The sequence below is a fragment of the Pteropus medius genome, unplaced genomic scaffold (assembly GCF_902729225.1).
Source record: "Pteropus medius unplaced genomic scaffold, Ma_sr-lr_union100, whole genome shotgun sequence".
Lineage (NCBI taxonomy): Eukaryota > Metazoa > Chordata > Mammalia > Chiroptera > Pteropodidae > Pteropus > Pteropus medius.
In genome coordinates, this window is record NW_024348533.1 from 1,066,974 (window position 1) to 1,093,503 (window position 26,530).

Below are 26,530 nucleotides of genomic sequence, written 5' to 3' on the forward strand. Positions count from 1 at the left end.
GTAGGTGGATAACACCTTATAGTTATTTCTATTTCAGCCCTTAGTTGACTGCTTATATGTGTTTCTCCCTTATATTTATCTTTATACTTGTGTATCTATACCAGAGAATGGCTCAAGGCAGGCACTCATAAACATTTGTTGGTTAATTAAAGTGAGTGAGTTGCCTTTGTTACTAGAATTTCACATTGGTTATCTGTAATTATTGGAATTTGTTAATAATATATTTTTTAAAAACTCTAGCCCAATAAGAACTATACAACTTTTTTACTAATCTATTAGATCAAAGGACATCATCCTTGTTAACCTCCATGGATTGGCATCTTAGCTAGAAAAATTAGATAAATGCTCCAGCCTCATCTGAATCTGCAGTGTCCTGGTTCTGCGTGTAGGTTGTGAGTTCTTATATCCTATAATATGCCTATTTTTTCTTGTGAGTTTGAATATATATGTAAACCAAGTAACTGATTTTTTTTTAAACCAACAGTCATCTTGCGTCTTAGTTTCTCTGCTTCAGCAGCATAAATTCATAAGTTGATTAGGAAATTGGGTATTGAATTCCAGATTTTATTATATCTTTAAAGTGTAGTCCTTGATGGTGTCTATACTACAATTTCTGTTTTTTAATAGAACAGTTACTGGAATTTATGCACCAGCTCCCTGCTTTTGCAAATATGACCATGTCTGTAAGGAGAGAACTCTGCTCAGTGATGATTTTTGAAGTGGTAGAGCAGGCTGGAGCTATTATTCTTGAAGATGGACAAGAGGTAGGTTAGCAAATAAATGTTATACATTATTTAGTATGAGAGTTAATTTTTAGAATAATTTAATTTCCATAAATTTGTATAAATCCTGACTTAAAATTTATACAATATTTTAAATGAATGCTGAGTTTGGGGTAGTCAAAATTTCTTAAGAGGTAAGTTTTTATTTTTGTTTTTGTTTTATGTACTTTGTCTTAATTTTGATTTCCTAGCAATGGACCTTCCACAGAATAAACATTTAATAGATAATATTCATTGAACCATGTTTGTTTTTCCTTCTTAAATTAAGTTGTAAGACTTTTTATAAATTCTTCATTCTATTTGTATAGTTATATCATTATTGTTTAAAATGCTTGTCAAGTATTTACTCAACTTTCCTTATCCCTTTTGTATATTATATATTATTAAAAAAGAATGAGAGATCTATGCCTCCTAGTGGACTGCTGACATTTGAGCCATTTATGTGGTAATTCTGTGTTCAGAAATGCTTGATGACAGCTTGTAGACAGGTGGAAGGAGAATGTAGAGGAATTAAAAGGTGATATTGCTGTTTGGAAGTACGTCACTTTTTTTTTTTATTAGACTGATGAAAATTAATGCTGAGATGTCAGGGAACATTGCCATATACTGCTAATAGCGTTTCTGGAAAGTCGTTTAGGTATTTTTAATATGGGCCTCAAAGTATTAACAGTTTCTAACTTCTTATTCCACTTAAGAGTGTTTTTTCCTCAGGTTATAAGATAAAACTCAAAGAGTTATGCCAAAAGATGTTCATTGCAGCATATTTACAATAGTAAAAATTGGAAATGACCAAAATACAGTCCAGTTATATATAAGTGGTGGTTAACTAAATTATTTTACAGCCACAGGATATAATATTATGTAGGTATTCCAGTTATTTTAAGGTTTGTTGGAAATTCTTTAAGGACTGAAATCTTATCCCTAGCTTTCTTTACGTGTTTTCTCCCCATGTTCTAGAAAACATCTGGCACATAGGATATGCACCAAAAAAAAACCTCGATGAACACACGAATTTAGTATTAATTTTTTAAAAGGGAGGATAGTCTAAATATTTCAATTAAATATAAAAACATAAACATAGGAGAGAAATAAACTTTTAACAACTGTATAAATAGTGAAAATTTGAGGAACTTTTCTTTTTCACAGATTTTTCTGATCTCTTAATTTTCCACAATTCTATCAGCAAAAATTTGTTTAACCTTCATGTCCATAAAATATGCCATTCATTTTATTGGGGGAGTAATTCCATCCAAAAATATTGTCTACAGCTATGACTTAAAAGTGTCTGTACAGTGTATAGCTTTTATTTTTTAAAATCACAGGTAGGGCATATATATGAATTATAAATATAAATATATAAATAACAATTTTGTATTAAAAGTTTTGAGGTTTGTGGTAGGCTAATAAGTATAGTCCCTGTGAAGGAATGTTTATGGCTCATGTCAATATGTGAATGCAAAGATAATTTGATGTTTTGATGTATATATGTGATATTTATCTTGAGCATTGCAATCTCACCCCCCAAGGAAATTCAGTGGTAATGTTTGTCATGACTTTGTTGCATTTTAAAGTTATTTCCTATAATTTATTTTCATAACATAATTAAAAACTTATTGTCTATATATTAAAAAATACTACAAAAATATTAGGTACTAAGTAGATACAGAGAGTATAGCGATGGAAAAACCAGACACAATATCTGCCCTCGAGTAATTTATGTATCCATGTATACCTCAATGAGTGTGTTTTATTTTTGAAATAACCAAAAACACACTTTTGAAAAAATATGTCTTACTGCCACTGATTGTCCTTCAGAACTGATAATTCAGATTTCTCTTAAATTATATTAAAATTGTTATAAGTTCAGGCTAATAAGAGGGATACTAAATGAGAATAAGTGGTCTTTCATTGCTACACAGAAGGCCTTTAGAATATGTCTCCTTGGAGTATTAAATGCCTCTGTATAAATGAAGGCAGTGTTAACATTAGGAGAAATTTTGAATACTGTGTTTATTAGATATGCTTTAAAATTTGAGCTTTTAGTAGTCGTTCTGAATTAATCACTAGCTACCTTTTATTTTATTTTTATTTTATTTTTATTTTATTTTATTATTTATTTATTTACTATTTATTTATTTTATTTTATTATTTTATTTTATTTTATTTTAGAGTGCTTGCTATGTGCCAGGCACTGTTCTAAGCGCTTAGTATGTATAAACTCATTTAATTAACACAAAAGTTCTATTATAGGTACTATTATGCCCATTTTAGCAATAGAGAAACTGAAGCCCAGAGAGGTTCAATAACATAGCCCAAAGTTAGTAGTCAGTGTCAGGGTCTGGTTTCAAATTTCAGGAGCTTATCATCCTAATCCATTGCATCATTTAGTCAATAACGAAAGTCCCTGAATTCATTTGATGACTAAAAGAAGAAAGAGTACAGTAAACGTCGGTGATTTGCATAGACCGACACAGGGTGTTACTGACAGGGTATTTAGTAATGTAATCTTTTTCTTTTTTAAATTGTACAAGTTCTATTTATTGATTATTTTTTCAAAGTTAACATATAACTTTTTCATAAGAGTCTTAAAACCTGTCTTTTTTTCTATAGCTTGACTCGTGGTATGTTATTTTAAATGGCACTGTAGAAATCAGTCATTCAGATGGAAAAGTTGAAAATCTCTTTATGGGAAATAGTTTTGGGATTACTCCCACTCTGGATAAGCAGTACATGCGTGGAGTTGTTAGGACTAAAGTAGACGATTGTCAGGTAAGCTTATTTCTTTGGTCATGTACTCTCGTCTGTTGATTTAAAATGCCTGAGCCTGTTTTCCCCTCCTTAAAATAAAATTGCTTCATTTGAAAATTATGAGTTTCAAAAGTTCACAATTAATAAAGGAAACTAGATTTTATATCTAACTCAAATGTTTGCAGTTGAACAAACCGTAAACTTGTAAAAGAGAACATACCAAATAAATGTTGGTTTGTTAACTTTCTATCTGATATTAGCCAGCTCATTCCTTTTTTTTACATAAAGGAAAGAAATAGGAACTTCTGAGTTGTTTCGAATTTACTCCCGCTTCATGTTTTCTTTGCAGAGTGTCAGTTTTGAGAGGAGTGGCTGTTCACTTCTCCTTTTAGAGCAGAATTGAAATTCAAAAACTTCTTTGGTCTCTTTCTGTGTGAATTATTTATTTCACCTTGATTTTTGTTAAGGATTAAAGGAATTGAATAAAGAGAACTGATGCCACTTGATTTCTTACCTTTCTGCTCTGCCTTGGTGCATAGTGATATATTTATGTATTATAGGTTTATTAATTGTCCCCATGTTGTTCTCGGACAGTTCGTCTGCATAGCCCAGCAGGATTACTGGAGAATTTTAAATCATGTGGAAAAAAATACCCATAAAGTTGAAGAAGAGGGAGAAATTGTTATGGTGCACGAGCACCGTGAACTAGATCGGAGCGGAACTAGGAAAGGACACATTGTAATCAAGGTGGGTGTTTTTACTTGTTATTCTAGTGACTGGTAGAATAAAGCTTTCATCTTAATTAAATGGTTTCGAACCACTTTTTGAGTAGTGCAAGATAATTTACTGACTTTGAAATCTAATTTAAATAAATGTATCAGTTCTTTTGCCTTTTTCTAAGTTGGTTTTTACACATTTTAATGATGAAGGATGACATTGCCATTTAATATCGGTATGGAGAGGATACTTTTTTAGAATCTACTGGTCAGAGTTTTCCTTTTTAAATTTATTTTATGATCCATTGATAACTGAAGTTAATTTCATCAAAAATAACAAGATGTAGAAACAAAACAGAAAGTGAAATAACCAACCATAAGGGCATAAGGAATCCTATGAAGATGCAGTGTTACTGGATCGCTGTGACACTGAAATAGGTATTAACTTCTCTGAACTTTAGTTGTTGTATTTGAAAGTGGGGATGGTACAGCAAGGCTTTATTAGGGCCAAATGAGGTAAATCAAAAGCATTAGCACATTGTAGAGTCTGAATATTGATGTCCATACTGTTTTCTCTAACTCCCTCTGTCCTCTACTCTTTGCCACCCCATCCCCTCACTCTCTTGTCTTTAAAGACCTCTAGATGTAAAATAGAGCAATTATAATTGTAAGAGAAAATAAACACATGACTATTTCTCTTTTCAAGTTAGTCTTGGTTGCAAAATAAGTAATGTTATTCATTACAAATGTAGCCACTTCTTTAATAATATGAGGGACTGATGTCAGATTGGTCTTTCCTCAGGAGTCAGGCATTCTTCAGTGCTGTCTTTTTTTTTCCTAAACTGATAAGCATAATCTTTGTATGTAGAAAAGATGAACATATAGGTGGACTGCCATATACTTTTTATGGGAGCTCGTGTTTTTTAATATTTTATTTTTAAATAGTTACAAGCTTACAGAAAAGTTACAAGAACAGTATAGAGAGCTCCCTGCCTCAGATTCCCAAACTGTTAACATTTCTTTGCATTTTCTTTGTTATCAGCGGTCTTTTTCTGAACCAGTTGAGAGCAATCTGTAAATGTGATATTTATCACTCCCAAATATCCCATTGTGTATTTCCTAAAAACAACACTCTCCTACGTAAATACCATAGAACTTTTCAAGTTAGGAAATGAACATTGTAAAGTAAAACCATTCAGCTCATGTACCTATTTAAATTTTTGCTAACTGTCCCAATAATGGCTCTTTCCTTTTTGGTCCAGAATCTCATCCAGGAACACAGTAGGGTTTAGTTGTCATTTCACTTTATTCTGCTCTAGGAACAGTCTTTCCCTGTTCATATTCTCAGTAGTTGTAAAGAATACAGACCTTACATTCTGTAGTATGACCCTCAGCCTGAATCTTTTCAGTGCTTCCTTGTGACCAGACTCAAGTTATGCTTTCCCGGCAGGAATTCTATAAGCAATGATGTGCTCTTCTCATGTCTGGGAGCACAGAATGCCAACCTGTCCCACCACTGGTGAAGTTAACCGTAATCACCTTTCTGTCAAGTTTCTTCACTGTAAAGTCACTATTTTACTCTTTGTCATTCAGTATGTGGAGGAGAGATGTTCCGGGGTCCTGGCAGTATGTTCTGCAAACATCTTCCATTGACTGCTGCTGCCTAAAGTGGTGATTTTGTATTTCCATTATTTCTTCTACATTTATTGTCATTCTATAAGAGAGAGCAGTCTCGTCTCATCCATTAATTTAACTGTATTGGTATGGGCTTGTGTTGTATTCCCTTACTATCAGTGTTTTTTTGATGGTCAAATTGTCCCAGATATGGCTAGTAGGACCCTCTTAAGGCTGACTCCTATATCCATTTGACATTCCCATCACTTGAGAGTTTCCTTACTATCTGTCAAAACAGGATGTTCCAGTTTTGTCTTATACTTTTCCTGTTCCAGCTTTGGAATCAGCCATTTCTCCAGATATCCCTGGATTTTTCTAGTGGGGAATAACATTTTGAAAACCAAAATCTGGACACTCACTCTATTCGTTGCTACTGAGGTATCATTGTTTTTAGAGCCTCTCCTCAGACAGAGCTAGGAAATACGTGTGTGTATTAAATATAAACACATATCTATAACTTTGTATATCCATCCATCTGTAACAATCATGAGTTCATACCAGTACTCCCAATTCCGGTGCTATACAACAGAGGTTTTTTTAGCCTTTCCTTTCTGTATTTGTAAATACCTTCTCCAACAGTGGCTCTTTTTATGCTCTGTATAGTTATTTATTTGATCATCATAACCAGTCTCTGCCATGTCAGTATAACCATACTAGCCATCTCCTTTACCTGCCAGTTCTTCACAGCCTGTCTCCCAGCATCCCACCTTGTTGGATGCTAATGAGCACCCTAGGGACATGCCTCTGCATGACTGTGGGACTCATCTTTAAATATGTGGCCTAGTCTCCACAGCTTTCCTGCCTTAGTGATTTAGCCAGTCAGAACAATGGCCTCTCTTTACGTGTTGGTCAGTTCCACTCCTGGCTTAGCCATACATGATCTAACAACCAGGTATAAATGACCTCAGGCCCTTATTGACCTAAATGTTATGCCAAATTTGATTCTCTTAGAGTGTTTTGGAGGGTGGGAGAAGATTAGGGATGATGTATGGTTGCATTTTTCCTTAAATAGCTTATATAAAGAAGCTTACTTCTGACTTTCTTCTAGAGACATGATTTACATACATTGTTATAAGTGGATACTTTAAAAAAAAAAAAAGTTCTTAGATAAGAACACTGTTAGTATTAGCTTATGTTTACCATACAGTAATTTTGACCAATTAGATTGTTTAGAGGAATGCAACAAATTGAAATTTGAGGTTATGGGAAGCAGTTAGTTTTTGTATTTGGCTCAGCAGCTTGTTTATTACTAAATTTGTTCCGTACCCACTTTTGAAAAGGCTGCAAAAGAAGTTTTAACGTTGATTTAGAAGTTCAAAGATGAGTAGTAGATAAATGTTGTTTGTTCCTTTTTATGAATTTGGAGAAAGGCAAGCAGTTAAAACTCTGAATTAATGTAAAACTATCTATAGAACTTCCGGTCCCTCTCAAGATGATGAATTAGCATGGAGAAACTAGAAGAGGAAAATTCTATTTGTGGCAAGTTACAACAATAAAACATGCTATCTTAAACTGGTGTATTGTTTCTATAGCCTGAGGCAGAAGAGATTTTGGAGTATGATTAAATTTGGAGGAAAGTTTTTAGGGTGTGGTGGTTTTTTAAGTTTAACTCTTATCTCAGTCACTATGATATCCCCCCATTGCAGTTTAATTGGCAGTAACAGTCCACACCAGGAGTAAATCAGTGACGGTCAAAAGCACTGCTATGAAGAAATGCCAATAAAAACAGCTACGCTGAGTAAATTTTTATTCCTCTGCCTTTCTCTCTCTAAACCTCTGGGTGCTGATGGATTACAACTTACAGAGACTACCTGCTCCCTGTGCTAAGGGTTTTAAAGGTGAAACTCTGATTTGAGGATTTGTCTAATGAAGTGGCTACAGAGGGAAGTAATTAATAGGAGGTTTTTTTGAGCTATTTGTTTATTTTCTAATCTTTTTTATTCTTGGCTTTTTAGGCAACACCTGAGCGTCTCATCATGCATTTAATAGAAGAGCATTCCATTGTGGACCCAACTTATATAGAAGATTTTCTGTTAACCTATAGGACATTTCTTGAAAGTCCTTTGGATGTTGGGATCAAACTATTGGAATGGTTTAAAATTGACAGCTTAAGAGATAAGGTTTGTTTTATAAAGGGCATGAAAGTGATAATAACCTTTAAATTTTATTCATAAAACCTTTTGCTGTTGACAAATTGAATGTTTATTTTGATAAGATTTAATTCACCTAAAAAATGAGTCAGGATTGATGTATCTCAGTGTAGTTGCTTTTATGACCAAATAGCGTGTTAAAAGTGTATATGAGCCTTAAAAGAAAAACCGAAATAAGGCTGTAAATTCAGAAAATATGATAGTCATATGAGAGTATTTTTTAACTTTATCAAAATATTTAGTTGTTCTGAAGGAGATGAATAGAACATTTAAAAGTTGATTAATAGTTTAGAAAGAATATGCACCTTTTTTCAAGGCTCATATTGTTTGTAAGCCCCAAAATAGAATACATTGATTTTTCTTATTTACAGACTTCATATTTGTTTGGAAATAATTTGTCTTTTGACTTTAAGTTATATCTGCTGTGACTTATTTAACTACCTTTGAGAATTTTTTGCATTAATGTTGTTTGCTATTTTAAATAGATTATCTTACCTTATTTTATGGGTATTTGTAAATATAATAGAAAGACTAGTAGCACCTTGCAAATGGGTAGGAAGTCAGTTATTATAAGGAAAATAAAAGTAGAGCCATATAAGTGCTTGTTGTGTCTGAGTTATATTTTAAATGAAATAAGTTATATGCAGCCGGGCTGTGAAATTCTATTGTTTAGGAAACTCAAGTGTCCAAAACCACAGGCTTGCCTCCCTCCTCTCCCTGTATACATGGTTACTTTGGTGCTGAGGAAATAAAGGATGCTAAGAATGAACAAAGATTAAGAGACAGCTAGATAGCTGCATGCAATGGAATAAAGTTGGACCCTTACCTTACACCATATATAAAATTAGCTCAAATAGATCAGAGGCCTAAATATAACAGCTAAAACCATAAAACTCTTAGAAGAAAAGAATGTGTAAAAAATCATGACATTGGATTTGGCAATGGTTTCTTAGGTGTGATACCCTAAGTTTAAACAACAAAGGGAAAACCATAGGTCAACTCCATCAAAATTAAAACATTTTCTACATCAAAGGACACTATCAACAAAGTCGGGACAACACATGGGAGAATATACTTGCAAATCATGTATCTGGTAAGGGTTTGGTATCTAGAATATAAAAACTCTTAATGACTCAACAACAAAAAACAATTTAAAAATGGATAAAGGACTTGAATAGACATGTTTTTGAAGAGGATACATAAATGGCCAACAAATTCATGAAAAAAGATGTTCAACATCATTAGTCACAGGGAAATGCACATCCAGAATACAGTGAGATTCTGCTTCACATCCACTAGGATGGCTTTAAAAGAAAGAAAGGAACTAGCAAGTGTTGCCAAGGATATGGATATAGAGAAAATGGAATTCACATACATTGCTGTTAGTAATGTAAATGGTATAGCTGCTGTGGAAAATAGTTTGGTTGTTCTTCAAAAAGTTAAGCATAGATTTATCGTATAACCCAGTAATTCTGTTCCTAAGTATATATCCAAAAGAACTGAAAAAAAGTATGCAAACAAAAATACATACCGATGTACGTAGCAACACTATTGACAATAGCCAAAAGGTGGAAACAGTTCAGGTATTCATCAGTTGATGAATGGATAAACAAAATGTGGTATAGCCATATAATGAAATATGCAGCCATAAAAAGGAATGAAATATTGATACATGCTGCAACATTTATGAATCTTGAAAACATTATGCTAAGAAGCCAGACACAGAAGGTCACATATTATATAAAATACCCAAAGTAGGCAAATACACAGAGACAAAAAAGCAAATTGATGGCTGCTAGAGGCGCAGGAGAGGGCAGAATGGGAGGTAACTGCTTGATCAAAATAAGATGTGAAAATGTTCTGGAATTAGGTAGGGGTGACTTGCAAACTACTGTAAATGTGCTAAATGCCACTGAATTATACATTTAAAGTGGTTTAAATGGTGGATTTTATGTGTATTCTACAGTTTTAAAAATATATGACTTAAGTTACATTGGTAGCTAGGCACATTATTCATTAACTTCCATTGTTTTTTAATTTTCTCTTAATCAATGACACAAAGTAAACAAATCAATTCATAACTGAAAATTCACAGTATCCATAAATGAAGGAAGTTTCAGATTTGTTTTTTAAAATAATTTTGGTTAAATATATTCTTAGCTATAGAAATACTTTTGATCTGTTTGCCTGCCCTTAGAAGCTTACTTTTTAAGATACTGTCTGAAATAACACATCCCATGTACTTACTTAGATTTTAGCATACAGGCTTGTGTTTTCTTACTGAGGGTACAGAGCCTTAGCTCTCTCTGTTGCTTGTGTACCCAAGGAAATAAAAGCTCAAACTAAACCACATCTCTATTAGAATGAACCTTTTGTGTGCAGGAAAGGGGGCAGGGGGTTAGCCTTAAAAGGCAGTTTCCCCTCAGTTTTGGATGTGCTTTGGGAATCTACTTTTGTGAAAGAATGCCTCTCATAACAGTATGCTGCTCTATGTTTCCACAGGTAACTCGGATTGTATTATTATGGGTAAATAATCATTTTAATGATTTTGAAGGTGATCCTGCTATGACTCGATTTCTGGAAGAATTTGAAAAAAATCTGGAAGATACGGTAAAGCTCAAAAGAATTTATTTTCTTTAGAATTTAGGGATTTTCCCCTACCCAACCCCACCCCAAGAGCAGCAATTCAGAAAAGCTTTCATTTTCTCCTGTCTTGAATGTCTGTCTGAGAACTTCCAAATCCATATTTTATTCCTTTTCTCATTCTCTGCCACTCCAAACCAAACATAAATCATGCCACTTTCTGACTCCTACTAATGACAGTGTTATCTCCCAGTCACCCATGTTTATAAACTCTGGTGCCCATGTGGGCCCCTCTCTTCCTTGAATTCACTGGCCTAGATGTCCAGTCAATTGCTAAAGTCACCTAGGTCACATTTCTTGTGGTCTCTCTCTCAGCTGTTTCTTTCTCTCTAGTTTTGGGCCTCATTTCCTGATACCTAATCTGTTATAATAGCCTGCTAATTTTAGTTCTAGTTTCTCTTCTGGTCCGTTCTGTGTGGCCAAAAGATTGTTTTTAAATCATAAATGAAATGAATATTACTCTTTGTCAATAAACCAAAGTATTTTCTACCAAAGTAATTCGTCATGCATATATTCAGGTCCTTCATCTACATTTTCAGCCATTTTTCTATGCATCCTTGATTATAACCAACCAGATTATTTTTTATTCTTTGCTAGTTCTCTCAAGCTGGAATTCTCTTTTTCCAGTCTTGCTCTTTGGTACTCTATGCAACCTTAAAGCCTCTCTTGTATATCAGATCTACTTTAGATTTTGTAATTCTCCTTCCTGCATGTGATTTCATTTGTTCTAAATAAACAACACCAAAAGTAATCCCCTCAAAGTCCTCTTAACTTTCACAGCAGCTGTTTATAATTCTGTTTTATTCTCCCTGTTTGATATAAAGCTTTGAACTGTAACTGGATTGTCTGCTCCAAGCAGCTTGAAATTTTAGGACGTAAATAATCAGCTCAGGAGTCAAATTGCCTAAATTAACATTCAGACTCCACCACTAGAAGTTGCCCAACCTTTTGTGCCTCACTCAGTTGTCTTATTTCATATGTGGTAGTCCCTCGTTTATTGGAATTGCTATGAGAATTATAATGAGCTAATGAATGTAACAATCTGAGAACAAAACCTGACATATAGCAAATGCTCAAGAATTATTATTACTCTTAGAGTATAAGTGGATTGAGTTGCATAAAGAAAGGTCAGATGGCAGATTTTTGTCCCTTTTCCTGCCTCTTGGTTCCTGTGGCCTTTTCAGCAGCACATGTGCTTTATGCAAAATGGGGAGAATGAATGGAACTGGGGAACTTGATTACGAGACCATAGAAGCTCACCACCATCACTTGGGTCTTCCAGGGCTGACTGTAGATATTTAAGGTGCTAATGAACAAGTGGAAGCTGCCTTATAGTTGTGAATTTATTTTTTGCTAATAGTCGGTCATCAGGTATTTATTGAATTTTTTTTTTATATTCCAAGGTATTAAATAGGGTCAGAACAGCTGTAAGACTTGGTTCCTACCCTGGAAAAACTTTAGCATCTTATTTTGGACTGGAAATTTATACATATTGCACTATTTGAGAATAGTTGAATATTAAACTGGTCTTAGAACCTGGAAGTTAGAATATTACTAAGTTTAAGGAAGATCTAAATTAATGTAGGAGTAATAGGAGTAACATTCCTCATTCCTGGACTCTGTCTTTGAATATTAGACAGTATTTGGGAAAATGGTTCCAATCCTTTAAAGTTGTAGATAAAGATTTTAAAAGATTCTGGTTTTATATAACAGCCAGGAGATATGCAAGAGAGTAGTAGAGTATATATTACGAAGGTTCAGGAATGAGAAGTAATTTTTTTTGTCATCCCTCTCTAAATGAGACATGACTTTGAAATCTTTCTAACCTGTGATTATCTGGAAGTTTCTAAAAGTCATATTAAGAGATACTCTTGAGAGTGCTCTGGGATGGAAGTTTTCCCTTCAGTTTTATTTATCCTGGCTTATATGTTCTTTACTCTGTATTTCAAATTTACCTCTAATTCTAAAAGTTTTAGCTGACTTTTTTAAAAGCCTATAAGAGTAGACACATTCTTTTGTATACATCTTACCCTTTTCTACTTTCTAGAAAATGAATGGTCATCTCCGGTTATTGAATATTGCATGCGCTGCAAAGGCCAAGTGGAGACAGGTGGTGCTGCAGAAGGCTTCCCGGGAATCACCTCTGCATTTCAGCCTTAATGGGGGAAGTGAGAAGGGATTTGGTATTTTTGTCGAAGGAGTAGAACCTGCTAGCAAAGCTGCTGATGCAGGACTGAAACGTGGTGATCAGGTAAGTAAATAACCAGCCACTTAAATGAAAGCCTTCTTATAAGTAACATGTCTGCTACTTTTTTTCTTATCTGATATTTCTTCAAGTAAGCATGATCAATTTAAGGAAATACTGTTTGAGCTTCTTGGTTAGACGTGGTATTTTAAAAGTTTATTTTAAAAATATATATGTTGTATAGCTATTACTTTTAATGTAAAGTTTGGCCAGAAACAGCATGGTCTAGGCACTATCAGCATGACCTTTTTTGAATGGTCCTACCCATTCTCCAAAGATTAAGAAGCTATATATTGGGAAACTTCAGAATATTCCAGAAAGATGAATACGTGAATTAGCTTTGAAGGAGCAAGCACTTCCACTCATAGTACTCTAAAATGTAGGTGGCCTAAGATTACCATAAATAATAATTTGAGCTTAAATAATGTTCATATGATAACAGAACTATATCCATAAGCAGAGTGAGCCAGGTAAGGAACTAGGAAAAAGGAGATACTGGAAGGAAGTTGGTAGGGGTTTATTCTCTCCTTATAGACATTAGGTAACTATAAAGCAGTGTATTTCAGAATGTGATTACTGACAACCTTATTACTAAAAAATGCAATTCTTAGGTTTACATCAGTTCTATTAAACACATTAATCATGTTCTCCAGAGAGGAAGTCAGGGAATCTATATTTCTAACAAAGCTCTCTAGATGATTCTCACACATGCCAAAGAGTGGTTTCCTAAATCTAGCTGAATCTCTTGGGAAGCTTGCTTTTTCCCATTCAGAAATTTTTGTTTGTTCTTTCATTCATTTAGAATGTAGTTTTATTTTACTTATAATTGAACCATACTGCTTTTTAAAAAATATTAAGGCATTCAGTTACAAGTTCTAAACTTCAGAACAGTGTTTCTCAACCAGGGGTGATTTTGCCCCTACCACCCCCTCCCCACCCCGCCCCAGAAAACATTTGGCAATCTCTGGAGATATTTATAATTGTCATGACTTAGCACTTTAATTAACATGACTTGTGCATCTAGTGGATAGAGGCCAAGGATGCTGCTAAATAGCCTTCAATACCTTACAACAGAATAGCCCCACAGCATAGCGTTATCCAGCCCAATATCAATGTAATGCAAGTAAGAAACTAATACAAAGTTGTAATGATGATCCCCTTCTTACTTAAAGGGAACTTTTTAAAAATAGAGCTTTCTGGATCTTACCCCATATAAGACTCTCTAGTAGCTAGGATCCCGGAGTCAGTATATTTATTGTTCCAGCATTTTATTGTCAACACATTTAAGAATCTCCTTTTTCACCAAAAGAAAACCAAATAGTGAAATCCAATGATTTCATTCCTAAGAGAGGAAAGAAATTTATCATGTTTTTACTTCTTCTTTCAGTCCTCCCAAGTGTCATTGAAATTATCTGAGATTTTCGATCTATTTCATTAAAATTTGTATATCACACAGGCAGTTATTTCTGTGAATTGATCTGACATGATTAAAAGTTTTTCTTCATTTATAAACCATCCTGAGTTTTTTTTTTTTTAATTTCTTAATATGATCCTAGAGGGAGTGAACTTAAAAACATGTTTATAGTAAAGATTTGGAGAAATACAAAATATAGAGAATAAAAATCAAATAGTAATCCCACTTCTCACAGAGATAACCTTTGTTCACATATGGGTGCATTTTATTCAAGTTTTACTTTTTTACTGTTAAGGTTGCAAAAGTAACTGATACTGTTTATGTCTTAATTTGTATTTTTCAAACATTTTTCTGAAGATAATGGAAGTAAATGGACAAAACTTTGAGAATATTACATTTGTGAAGGCACTTGAAATTTTGAGGAATAACACTCATCTTGCACTTACTGTAAAGACCAACATTTTTGGTGAGTTATGTTGTGAAAACTGAGCTTTTTTTTTTTTGGTAATAGAAAAGAGAAAAGTCATTACACTGAAAAGGAGGATAGTAAATGATATCTTTGGTGTTGAGATATGTGTTATGTATTCTAAAATTTTAATTACTTGCATTTAGTTATTTTGATATTTTTAAAAGTATTTTTTAAAATATGTGTACAACTACATTCAGTCAGTCATTTATGAAATGTCTTCTGAATATTATGTACTGTTTTTTTGTTGGGAGATACTTAGTGAGACTTAGAATGACCTGAATGAAACTTAAGTCAGAATTGGACTTTTTTCCCCTTCCTACTAATGTGCAAATCAGTCTGCTTCTGATGTTTTAGCTAGCTTTCTGAAATAATAAAATGAATTCCAGATTAGCTGTTTCATGGAAATAAATTGAGTAAAACATTGATTTAAGCAGTGAATTACAGATTTTTTAATAACATTATACTCTACCTTTACGTTAAAAGATTGATTACTGTGCCTGAGTGTGTTTTGATTGTGTTTATATTGAATGACGCAAGGACTAAGCCTATACTTTTAACTTCATCTACTGTTGTTTATTTTTTAAACATTTAGGAAACACTGTAATTTGATTTTATTAAATACCATAAGATTTCCTCTGAAACTCAGAGAAGGGCAACACAATAACAGTTAAAAACTATCAAAGAAAATTTGAGTCCCTATGAAGTAGAGCGGGGAGAAATTCCACTAGGTCATTTAGGTTACAATTTGAGAAGAGTTGACTTTAAAAGCTATGTCTGTGGAAAAGGAAGTGTGTTCTATTTTTTTCTACTTTGCCTCCTCCTTATACTGCACTTAGTCATAATGAAAAATGAAACGTTTGGTATTTTTTCCCATTTCATTTGAGTTCCTTTTACTGAATTATATCATGTTAAATCGTAAATAACTGTCTATGGGCAATTTCCTAATAAGTAAGCCCTTCTAGTTTTTTAATTTCCTGAAGTTTGGACTTGTATCTGGAAACATCAACTTTTGGATTAAAGTAAAAGGGTTCTGATTTTGAAAAATGTGAAAGCACAGTTTGCTCTGTCACCTAGAGCACATTATTTAGTCTCTCCAAGCTTCAGTGTCTCCATCTCTATTTCATAGGGTTCTTTTAAAGATCAAATACTTTTAACTTTTTTTACCTGGCACATACTAATTTTTAACTGGTATCAAATATTATGTAAAAAATACACAAATAGTATAACATGGACCTTGGGAGACAGAAAGAGTATATCTGAAGGATGCAACACTACCAACATGGAAAAAAGTGACACCACTTTGGTTTTTGCTGTATTCCAGTTTTCACACCCGTACTCATATCAAAAATTTTCTTTCCTCTAGTACCATCCCTCTACCTGATCTACACCTCATGTTTAGACTCAGCGAATGCTCCCAGAGGAGAAAACAGCTGGCAATTCCAGTTTACCCTCTTCCTTTATTCCTTTTGGCTTTCACAACATTCTAACATCTTTTACAATCCCACCACTCAGATAATTTATTATTAGCATTTTAATTTTTGGATAAAAGTAATACATGCATATGTTTTGAAAATTAAAGTATTAAAGAAAAATAAATGGTAGAACCATACTGTGTGCAATATTCTGTACCTTTCAACATCAGCTCATACAGATTTACTTCTTATATAATTGTTACTGCATAGAATTCCATTGCATTATCATCATCATCTATTGTGCTGATGTCATACCAGTGGATGCTCTAGGTTATTAACAGTTTTCGCTATTTACAATAACGTAATAAAAATTCTTTGTACTGATCTTTTATATTTATATAGACACTTATAAGATGAATTTCTCAAAGTGGTATTACTTTTGACAATTACTAGAGAGTTTTACTTTCCAAAAATTTACCGCTGTCTCCATGCTACATTCATCAATCAATGTATAAGAATATCTCTGCAGTGGGCATAATCAACTTTATAGTTATTGCTATCCATTCTTTAATAATGAGGGAGGTTGAACACCTTTTTGTGTGTTAATATTTCTTTTTTATAAACAGTCTTTCTATTTGTCCTTTTTATATTGAGTTACTCATCTTTTGATTTGTTTGAATGTCCTATAAAGAACAGTATCTTTTTGTTTTAAGGGTTATAAATGTTTTCCCTAAGTTATTTGTCCTTTGACTTTCCTTAATTGCGTTTTATGTTTGTGTTTGTAAAAAGTGAGAAATTTTTAACTAAATGTGGTAAACTTTTCTTTTATTGATTCTTGGGCACTTTCATTTCTGATTGATATATCTGATATTGCTGTTGAATGATATTGTAATTACATTTGCTCACCATTTGTTCATTTTTGTCCTTAACTGATTTTTTAAAATTCAACCCAATCATTTCTTTATCTCTAAATCACAAACTCCACAGATTTTTACTTATAATTATATATGGAAATCCATTGAAGATATAAACTACTTGTGCACTGTTAAGTCACTGTACATACACACCACAGCCAGGGATATCTGCTGTCCATTCAAAGATCTGTTGCTTTTAACAGAAAATTTAAACACCTACCATAGCATTATCAGGCTGCTTCTCTACCTGGGTCTCCAGTCATCTTCATTTTCTTGAACATTCTTTTTACCACAGAGACTTTGAACTTGAGATTCTTCTACCTAGAATCATTCCCCCTTGCTCTCCCTTTGCCTAGGTAAAATCTACTCGCCTTACTGATCTCTTTTTACACCGTGACTTAATTAGGGAACATTTCCTCTTGCCTGCTATCTGAATTAGCTCCTCTTGTAATGGTCTCTCTACCATTTGTCTTAGACTGACTGACTGTTTGTTACACAGCAGGAAGAATCTGCAGACATTTAGTATAGTGCCTGACGTGTGTTAATACGTCAGTGAGTTTTTTGATTGGATGGATTTGATTTTTAGCTCAAAGAAGCATTTTTACCTTTACCACATAGCTTAAAGTGAAACTTAAAAATAGTAATTGAAAGGAATTTATTGTATTTTAATCAAGCAGAGTATTTTTGAAAGGCGACTCCTAAATATTTTCATTATTTTGAAGGCAGAAAATGTGCTTTTCATAAGCTTACAATATGCTTTGGTAATACGACATCATTCTGGTTGAAATTTTCAGAATGGTCCAGTTTTATTACTGAAAACCAAATCATTTATGTTGTGATGTATTGATTCTTAAGACGTTGTCCATTTGAATCTTGTTCCTTTGATGATGTAGGAAATTATTGACTTATCTCCCAAAATAACTGAAAAGATAGCAATTCTATGTGGTTGGGGTTTCAGTGGATACATTTATACAATTTACAGCTTTTCTACTATAAAGATACAGATTAATACTTCTCAAAGCTACGCTTACTGATAAGCCGAGGTTCAAGAATATACTGCCACCATTTTTCTTTCACTCAGACCCCCCACAGGCTCCATAAGTTTTTAGGAAAGTTACCTTCTGCTTTAACATTTATCTTTCTAGTATTTTTTTCCCTCTAGCAGATCATTCATCTTATTTAAGAACACATATTAAAAACAACAACCAAAAAGTTTTTCATGATATTAATGAAAGATAGGTGATATACATTTTTTTTTAACTGGAAATGAGTCACTGATAGCTTCTAGATATATAGCCTTACGCAGACATATCTTTCTTTCACCTGATCCCGGGGAGGTATAGACCCTCTCACAAGGTGAAAAATCAGATCTAGGCAAAGAGATTGCTAGACAGGCAAGTCCTCCAGTGCACTTGCACCTTCCTTGAGGATGAAGTAACTCACCAGACCGGGTTGATAGAAAGTTATCTAAGAATGATTCATTGTTTACATCAGATCACTGTAGTGAATGTTTATTAGCTGCTTTACTAAGTAATGTCTCATAAATGTGACCTTGAGGAAATTGTCATTTATTACGAAATTTAGTATTATTTATTTCTGTTAAAAACAGGTTAAGCAAAGCTCTTTCCATTTTTTTAATGGCTAAATTTTGCAAAGCTGAGCCTGACTCTAATACTTATATCTCATCTTAAATGTTATATATTATCATAAGGAATAACAAATAATGGGATCTAAAAATGTTTCAGTAAAGTCTGAGTTAACAATTACATTATTTGTTACCTAAAAAGGAACCCCTGGACTTTCCAAACATGCTGACAGCCTGTCCACTTCCTTTCCATTTTCCCCAGTATTTTTTTTTTAATCACTCTTAGACAACATTAGAAATACAGTTATGTATAAAAATTGAAGGGAAAAGTAGATATAGCTGATTAATAAACGAGGGTATAAATTTCTTAATGGTTAATTAATAGGCTGTAAAAGGCCAAGTGATAGTGACTGTGTTTATCCTTAAAATTTATTGTTGATATAAAAATTTCTACTGTGAAAAAACAAGTTTATTTATTTCCACAGTGTTCAAAGAGTTACTCAGTAGGACCGAACAAGAGAAATCTGGTGTTCCTCACATTCCCAAAATTGCTGAAAAAAAGAGTAATCGCCATTCAATCCAGGATGTACCAGGAGACATTGAACAGACATCACAGGAGAAAGGAAATAAGAAAGTGAAAGCAAATACTGTTTCAGGTGGAAGAAACAAAATCAGGAAAATTTTGGATAAAACACGATTTAGTATCTTGCCTCCAAAACTATTTAGGTACGTAACACCAATCTCAGTCATGTGGGCATTTTCCTGTTGACTAAAATTTTTATTTAGGGGAAGAGAAGTTTGAGTCAGTGTTGTTTTTTTACCACTCACGTGTCATAAAATCCACAAGCAGTCCATAAGTAAGAAAAAATAAATTGCGAATGTCTTTCCATTTTTTCCATTGAAGTTACCACTGCTAATTACGTATTCTTTCATTTGCCTTTTTGAATTTTAGAAAAGACTGCCCATTTTATTTTATAAATTTTTTTTCATATATTTTTGGTATAATTCAGTTCCTCGAGCTACAAGTTTGGACACCTTAAATCTTGGGGATAATTCACTGATCCTAGCTTTGTTTTTCTTTTTTTTCTTTTTTCTTTTTGTTATTTTAAATTATCTTTATCTTATTGCACTATTTATTCCCTCTTAAATTCTAAAGCTGACCTTTTTAATCTATTTTCATTTCCAAAATAAGATGTCACCAAAACTGAGTAAAATTTAAGATGTTAAATGTAAATTAAGGTCTGTAAAATCAACCCATGGAAATATCATGACTGGAAATGCCTCTAGTATGTTATATCTGTGTATATTTTGTATTATCTATTTACGTAGGTGATCACAAAAAAAGTTATAATCCAGTACTTAGCACATAGTAGGCATGCACAATCAGTGAAAGAAAGAGAGAAAGAAAGCGTATTCAAACAAAACATCTTCAAAGGAAATGCACATTTGGCTTCTGATAGTTCCTGGCACTATGCCAGGTCATAAATATAGACCTAAAAAGAGGTAGTCTCTACTTCTAAGGAACTTTATTCTCCACACATTTATTATGAGGCACAATGTCCACAGATAGAAATGTGGGGAAATAAGTAAAGCAAGTTTTTTGTCCTTCAGGAGCTGATTATCTAAAAGGAATATCTTTCTCAGCGTGTTAGTAGTTTGGTGTTGAAGGTGTAGCAGCAGCAGCAGGGAGACTTGTTAGGAGACTACTTGGAAATAGATAAATGTCACCTCTCAGTTTTTACATGAAGATCTCAAAAGATTTCCTAATCAGAAAACATTCTTTTTGAGATCTTATTTCCAGTCACTGAAACAAATTTGCTCTTCATTTAAGTTGGTGCTCACAGAGGTTTGAAAATTCCTGGGCTTTGGTCTTAATGTCACTCATTTCTAGAAAGTTTATTACTAATTCCTTTCTAAGTGACTGCTCTCACTGAGTGGTTTATAAAAACCACTTTTATTTTAAAATTAAAAAAATTCTTACAATATTGAGTGTATTTTAACAGCACAGCAAACACTGTAAGAAAAGGCTTGCTCTCTTACAAATGAGCATCGAGTAAGAATATAAGAGGGGCCAGCCCACACAGAAGAGATTGGGGACAGTTTTAGAGGACAAGAAGTCTTCATGAAGGCACTGAGGAAAGGAAAAAGAATGGAGGACCAGAAAGCAGAAGAGAGCGCACAAAGAGCGTTCTCGGGGTAATGCTCTGAGGTCCGCTTCTGGAAACCCTGGTGGGTTTGGTCTGGAATATACGTATTTCCTTTAACTGGTTCTCATTTTGAACAATGGCACAGTTGTGACGTGTTATCATCAAAAGCTAGAGAACACTGGTCGTAACTGATGTTAGCTTGTTAGTTCACATTCCAACCAGCTGTGTTCAGGGCTCAGGCAGCTGAATCCATATGTCTTCTCCGTGGTACCTCCTTCCGGGGGTGGGGATGGGTTGCTCCCCTTGGGTTCCTTGCAGAACATTTGGGCCCATCCAAAACATCCGCGCTTGGAGAACGTCCCTGAGTTCAAATAGCCCATAATGTTTACTTATACTTTTGGTTTATAGGATCAGTACATAAAAATTAGTATTGTGTTTTATTGGTCCAATAACTCTTGTAGCTGTATTGCCAATAATAACCCTTCTTGCTTCAGTAGCCTACATGAATCGGAGTTCAGATCTTGCAGAAGGTTGGATAAATACCAACCTTCTAAATACCAAGGACCATTTGGCATGGACCAAATACACTCATGGTTGTTTTGACAGGACCAGATTTCAAGACCTTTCAGTGTGGACCAAATGTCTCCATGGATTTTTGAGTAGGACCAAATGTCTGCTAGTCCTTGGGATTCTGTCTTGGTTGCAGCAGAAGGCATGGAAATTGAAGTGTTTAAGAGTAATTATTTGAATATTTCAAGCATTATTTCTTTATATTAGTACCAAAAAAAAAAAAATTAGTAGAAGTAGTTTTACTTAAACTCAGAAGGGATTTTTTTTTTCCTGTTAATCAACAAACATTTATTGAGTCTCTTGCTTGCCCTTCAGGAGTTAATATTAAACTGGCTATCACTTCTAAACATGTTTTGATTAAGTAAAATGTTAATAATTTCAGCTGTATAAATACCCCCCAAAATATTTTAGTAACAATAGTAAAGTTTTTCTACTTGAGTCTGTTTTGCAGTGAGAACTGATTTGTCATTTGGCCACTTTGCGTTTTTGAGAATGTGTGTCATTTTTCTTGGCACTTAATTCTTACAAATGAATTCAGACAACCTCTTTTGCTATGCACAAAAAAAATCACTAAAACTTCAATAGAAAAATCGGCAGAGAACATGAATTACATGTTCTGCATCAGTAATAATCAAAGATATACAGTTTAAAACAGGAAACTTTCATTAAAGATTGACAGATTAGGGCCAGAATTAATAAGCTTAGACTGTTGTGGGAATATAAAATGATGTAATCTTCTGTATTCCTAATGTTCCTAGGAGTATTATTTGTAATAAAACTAAATTGGAAATGCTCTAAATGTTCAACTACAGGAATTGGTTAAATAAGTTGTGCTATTTAAACTGCAAAAATGATGAGAAGAGAAACATTGATTGTAGTTTTAGCTAAGATACGGTTTTGTAGGTAGTTTTTCTTATTCTTCCTTGCTTGTTTTCGGTACTTTTTAAGTTTTCTACTTTGAATATTTTTTAATTAAAAAAAATTTTGATGAGTTTAATTCCACAGTTTCTGAACATCTGTGTGCCAGGGCTCTTTGGAAGGGATGCTTGGTCTCTGCCTTCTGCAGCATTCAGTTCTCCAAGAGGAAGGGATGAGTTGTCATAGAAATTCTGTAAGAAAGAATATCTACATCTGTGAGAGGAGCAAAGAAAATGAGTGTAAGGAAGGAACAAATAGTTAAGAACACATCATTCTCAAAATCTTTAACTGTGACATAACTTTTAAATGAAGGAATGCTCTTGAAAATTAGAAATGAGAAAAAACGTCTGTAAGTCAGGTCATAGCAATGTGGCTTTTACTGACCTGAGTCAATAACGTCTGTAAGTCAGGTCATAGCAATGTGGCTTTTATTGACCTGAGAATTCAGGAAATCTGATCTCCTATTTTTTTAATCACTCAGCTTTTAATTTATTTTCTTTAATCACAGATTGCCTAACATCTTTATAATTATTCATTGTAATGGTCTCAGAAGTACATAGCCTTTTATGCTTATCAGAAATTATTTTTCTCTCCCCATTTCTTTTGGGCATACATTTTTTTTGTTTGTTTTTGATATTGAGTTCATTTTTTATTTGCATATCGGTGATATTTACATAGCCTTTTTAGTTTCATAATGTGAAACTAAAATATACTTTAAGTAAATTTAATGTTGGGGAATTATTGAGGAATTTTTCAAAACTGTCTTGTTTCTGTTACTGCATCACCTTCTCAGGAGACTGTTTTGGTAAGAAATTACATAACTATTTGCAAATAGGCATTATCAATTCAGCTTCCAAACAAGCATGGATATTTTGCCAATCAGATTCTGTTTCATTCATGTCATAGCATGGGTTGTACATAACATTAGTATAGTTCCCATTTATACATGCTCACCTTGATTACCATGGATTTATAAGCTTTACATTATTGTAACTGTATAGTGTCATATCTGTTGCCTATTAAAAAGCAGAAGTAATGTTAGATAAGATCAGTTAGATAAATAAGGACTTTCAGTATTTCATGCACTTCTCTTAGTCTCTAAATTCCAATTTGCTGCAGCTAATCAGCTAATTCTCTTTAGTAGAAAATTGTAACATTTTAACATTGTTAAAGTTGCTTCTACTTTGGTTATTTGTAGGACTGACTAATCTCTTTTAACAGTTTGTTTCCTTGGATTCAGTTACCTGACCCTGTGTGTCCAAAAATTGCAGGTTTGTTTTCAAAAATCAGTAAAAGACTGTTGTATAAAAAAATTTTTATTTCCTACAATATTTAAATGGTTGCCAAATTACTTACAAAGCTATAGATAAAATGTCTGTGAAAGCCCCCTCCTTTTTTTCCTTTCACCTAATCTTAAAACATTTAGCACTGATCTTCAGGAATACATACACAATTATAAGGAGCCAATTTAGCATAAACACAAGTTGCTTATTAAATAAGATATTTCCATTGCCTTGTTTGTCAGATTAGACTGCCTTCTCTCTCCAGAAAAGCATTTCCAATTTCTCTAATGCCTTTAACTTGTTGTGCCCACCCTGCCCTCTTCTCTTTTTCAATATGAATTACTTAAAATCCTTTCTAGGTTTATACCATTCTGTTTTAATTTTGGTAAAAAATACTTCATTAATCTTAAAAACAGGAATCTTATTTTCCTTTGTGCCAGAATGTTTACCTGCATTACCTTGTTTAATCCTTAGAGTAGTCCTGGGGAGTAGGTAGTATTACTTACATTTGTAGATGAGGAATCCAAGGTCCAGAAATAAAGAAATTACGCTGAGGTCACACAGCTATTAACGCAGGCCAGTCTGACGTATAGCTTGCTCTTGAAATGCTTATGTTTGCCGTCTTCCATGTCTTTCTGCTTTTTCCTGACTTCTCTGCACATTCTCTTGCCCCGGCTTTCTCTTTCTTGTCTGGCTATTAACAGTCCTTTAGCTGTTACCTAATAGTCTCCTATGCTTCACCTTGCATAGTTTCCTAATCTGCCTAAATCCTATTTTTCACTCTTAACATATTCTAGATGTACCTCATATCACTCATTTTTAAGACAGACTTTAATCCATTCCGTATAGTAATAGGTAAGTATTCTGTGATACCTACATATTTGTATATGTAGCAAGTACTGGTTAGAAAGCTGCGTTGAATAAAATTTAGATGGGAATTAATATTAACCTAAAGCATTGGTTTTACAGTAAGCATAACCCCTAGAAATAAGTGGCATTTTGGTTGCCGATGGGAATTCTTTTTTTATCACTCTTCTGTGTTTGTGTAGGACTCTTGCTTTTCCTGTTTTATATTTTTGGGTTATCTAAAACTTAGAGACAGTTATGTTTCTTTGATTTTATTTTTTAGATGGATTTAGAGTTGCCTGTGTAACACTCCTAAATATTTTCAAGGAAAAGTATTTTATTTGCTAAAATATGGCCATTTAATTGATATGTGTTTTTGAAACATTTAAAGGGAATTAACTTTGGATGATTTGCTTTCTACTCTGGTTCTGATGTTCTCATCTAAAGAACAGCCAAATAGATTTGAGATTTGAGAGATCACACAAGAAACAGTGTGCCCTTGGAATAAATTTTAGAGACTATCAAATTCTTTTTCTTCTTTTTTTGTTTCTGGTTCTCCTTTTCCTTTCTGTTTGTCACATATTTTCATTATATGTCTGTTGCTGTTCTCTGTGCCATCTTCCTACTACCTTTTCTCTATTGATGGTTTGGGCATTTCTCAGATTGCTGATATGTTTAAAAACTTCTTATTTTGTTATTTGAACCTGTCCCCATTGTTTTCTACAACCTGCCATAATTTTGGTTTGGGTTTAGACCCAACTCCATCTTTTGCCTAGAAGGTTGTGAAGGTTGCCTAGAAGATTTTCTGTTGAGAGAACCTTGCTGTGGTTGTTGGCCATGTATTGGTGGATACACATGTTAGTGTCCACTGAACTGGCTGATCTCAAGGGCTCCCTAAACACTCAAGTTCAATTTCTCTACCAAAACTAGCAGAAACTAAATGTGACTATTTCTCTCTGATGTAGTAAATTACTTTGATGTATAAGTTAGGTTTTACTTGAGGGTGATTGTTAAAAACATATTTTATTGCCATTTTCATTATTACAGTTGTCCCTTTTTAAAAAAATTGCTATATATAATTTTTAAAATAACCACTTTGAATTGGTTCTGTTATGCGTTACTGCTCAGAGAACAGAGATGTTTACTATTAAGAACCCTCAAATACTTTAAAGTGATATCTGGCATTCTTTTGAAGTGATGGTGGCCTGAGCCAGTCACAAGACGACAGCATTGTGGGAACAAGACACTGTCGACACAGTTTGGCTATAATGCCTATTCCTGGAACACTGTCATCCAGCAGCCCGGATCTCCTTCAGCCTACTGCTAGCATGTTGGATTTCTCCAATCCTTCAGGTGATTTTTGTTTGTGATTTTTATAGCCATGTTGGTAACAAATGGACAAGTGGACGGTTAGGCCTCGGGCAACAAGTACTAGATTGGCTTACAGCTCTTTTCCTACCTTTAGATTATGACAATGCAGAAAGCTAAAAAAAACATTGTCTTTTGATCTTAGCTACAGCAGCACTTCCTCCAGTATGAAATAGAAGCACATAGAAAAGAGATTACATTCGGGTATCTTTTGATAACCCCAGCCTGAGGTGCGGAACAAGAGCAGTGATGCTTCTCAGCCAAGAAACATGTTATTCAGGGTGTGGAGGAGAATAAAGCAGATTAATCTAAGTGGTCTCACTTTTCGTCCTCTGTGATGTACAGAAATAAGTTAGTAATTTTCTAGAAACACTGCTTTACCCTCCAATACCTGAAGCTAAAGTTGTTTTTTCTGCATCTATTGATACGCAGAGGCAGAAATTGTCATTTAACTATATAATCTAAATTTTTATTATGAGGAAGAAAAGCACTTCGACTTGGAAGAATTATTTATATATCCATCACTTGAAAAACTTTTAGATGGCTTTTAAGAAAAGACATATACAGTTAAAAATTAAAATATATGGGGTGGTTCCATAGAATAGTGGTTAGCACATCTCCTTCACATGCAGAAGGTCCTGGGTTC

At 33.7% G+C, this 26,530-nt stretch overlaps 1 protein-coding gene across 3 annotated transcripts in view; it reads left to right on the forward strand.

Annotated features, from left to right (window-relative positions):
• The window catches only part of RAPGEF6 (Rap guanine nucleotide exchange factor 6), a 151,797-nt gene that overhangs the window by 81,739 nt on the left and 43,528 nt on the right, over positions 1 to 26,530 (forward strand). For all 3 annotated transcript variants that reach the window (XM_039879999.1, XM_039879997.1, XM_039879998.1), the window contains exons 9-17: positions 628 to 764; positions 3,393 to 3,551; positions 4,125 to 4,277; positions 7,876 to 8,040; positions 10,573 to 10,680; positions 12,761 to 12,964; positions 14,730 to 14,838; positions 19,238 to 19,478; positions 25,712 to 25,869. In XM_039879999.1, coding sequence (XP_039735933.1) covers positions 628 to 764; positions 3,393 to 3,551; positions 4,125 to 4,277; positions 7,876 to 8,040; positions 10,573 to 10,680; positions 12,761 to 12,964; positions 14,730 to 14,838; positions 19,238 to 19,478; positions 25,712 to 25,869 — 1,434 coding nt within the window. The remainder of the gene's footprint in view (positions 1 to 627; positions 765 to 3,392; positions 3,552 to 4,124; positions 4,278 to 7,875; positions 8,041 to 10,572; positions 10,681 to 12,760; positions 12,965 to 14,729; positions 14,839 to 19,237; positions 19,479 to 25,711; positions 25,870 to 26,530) is intronic.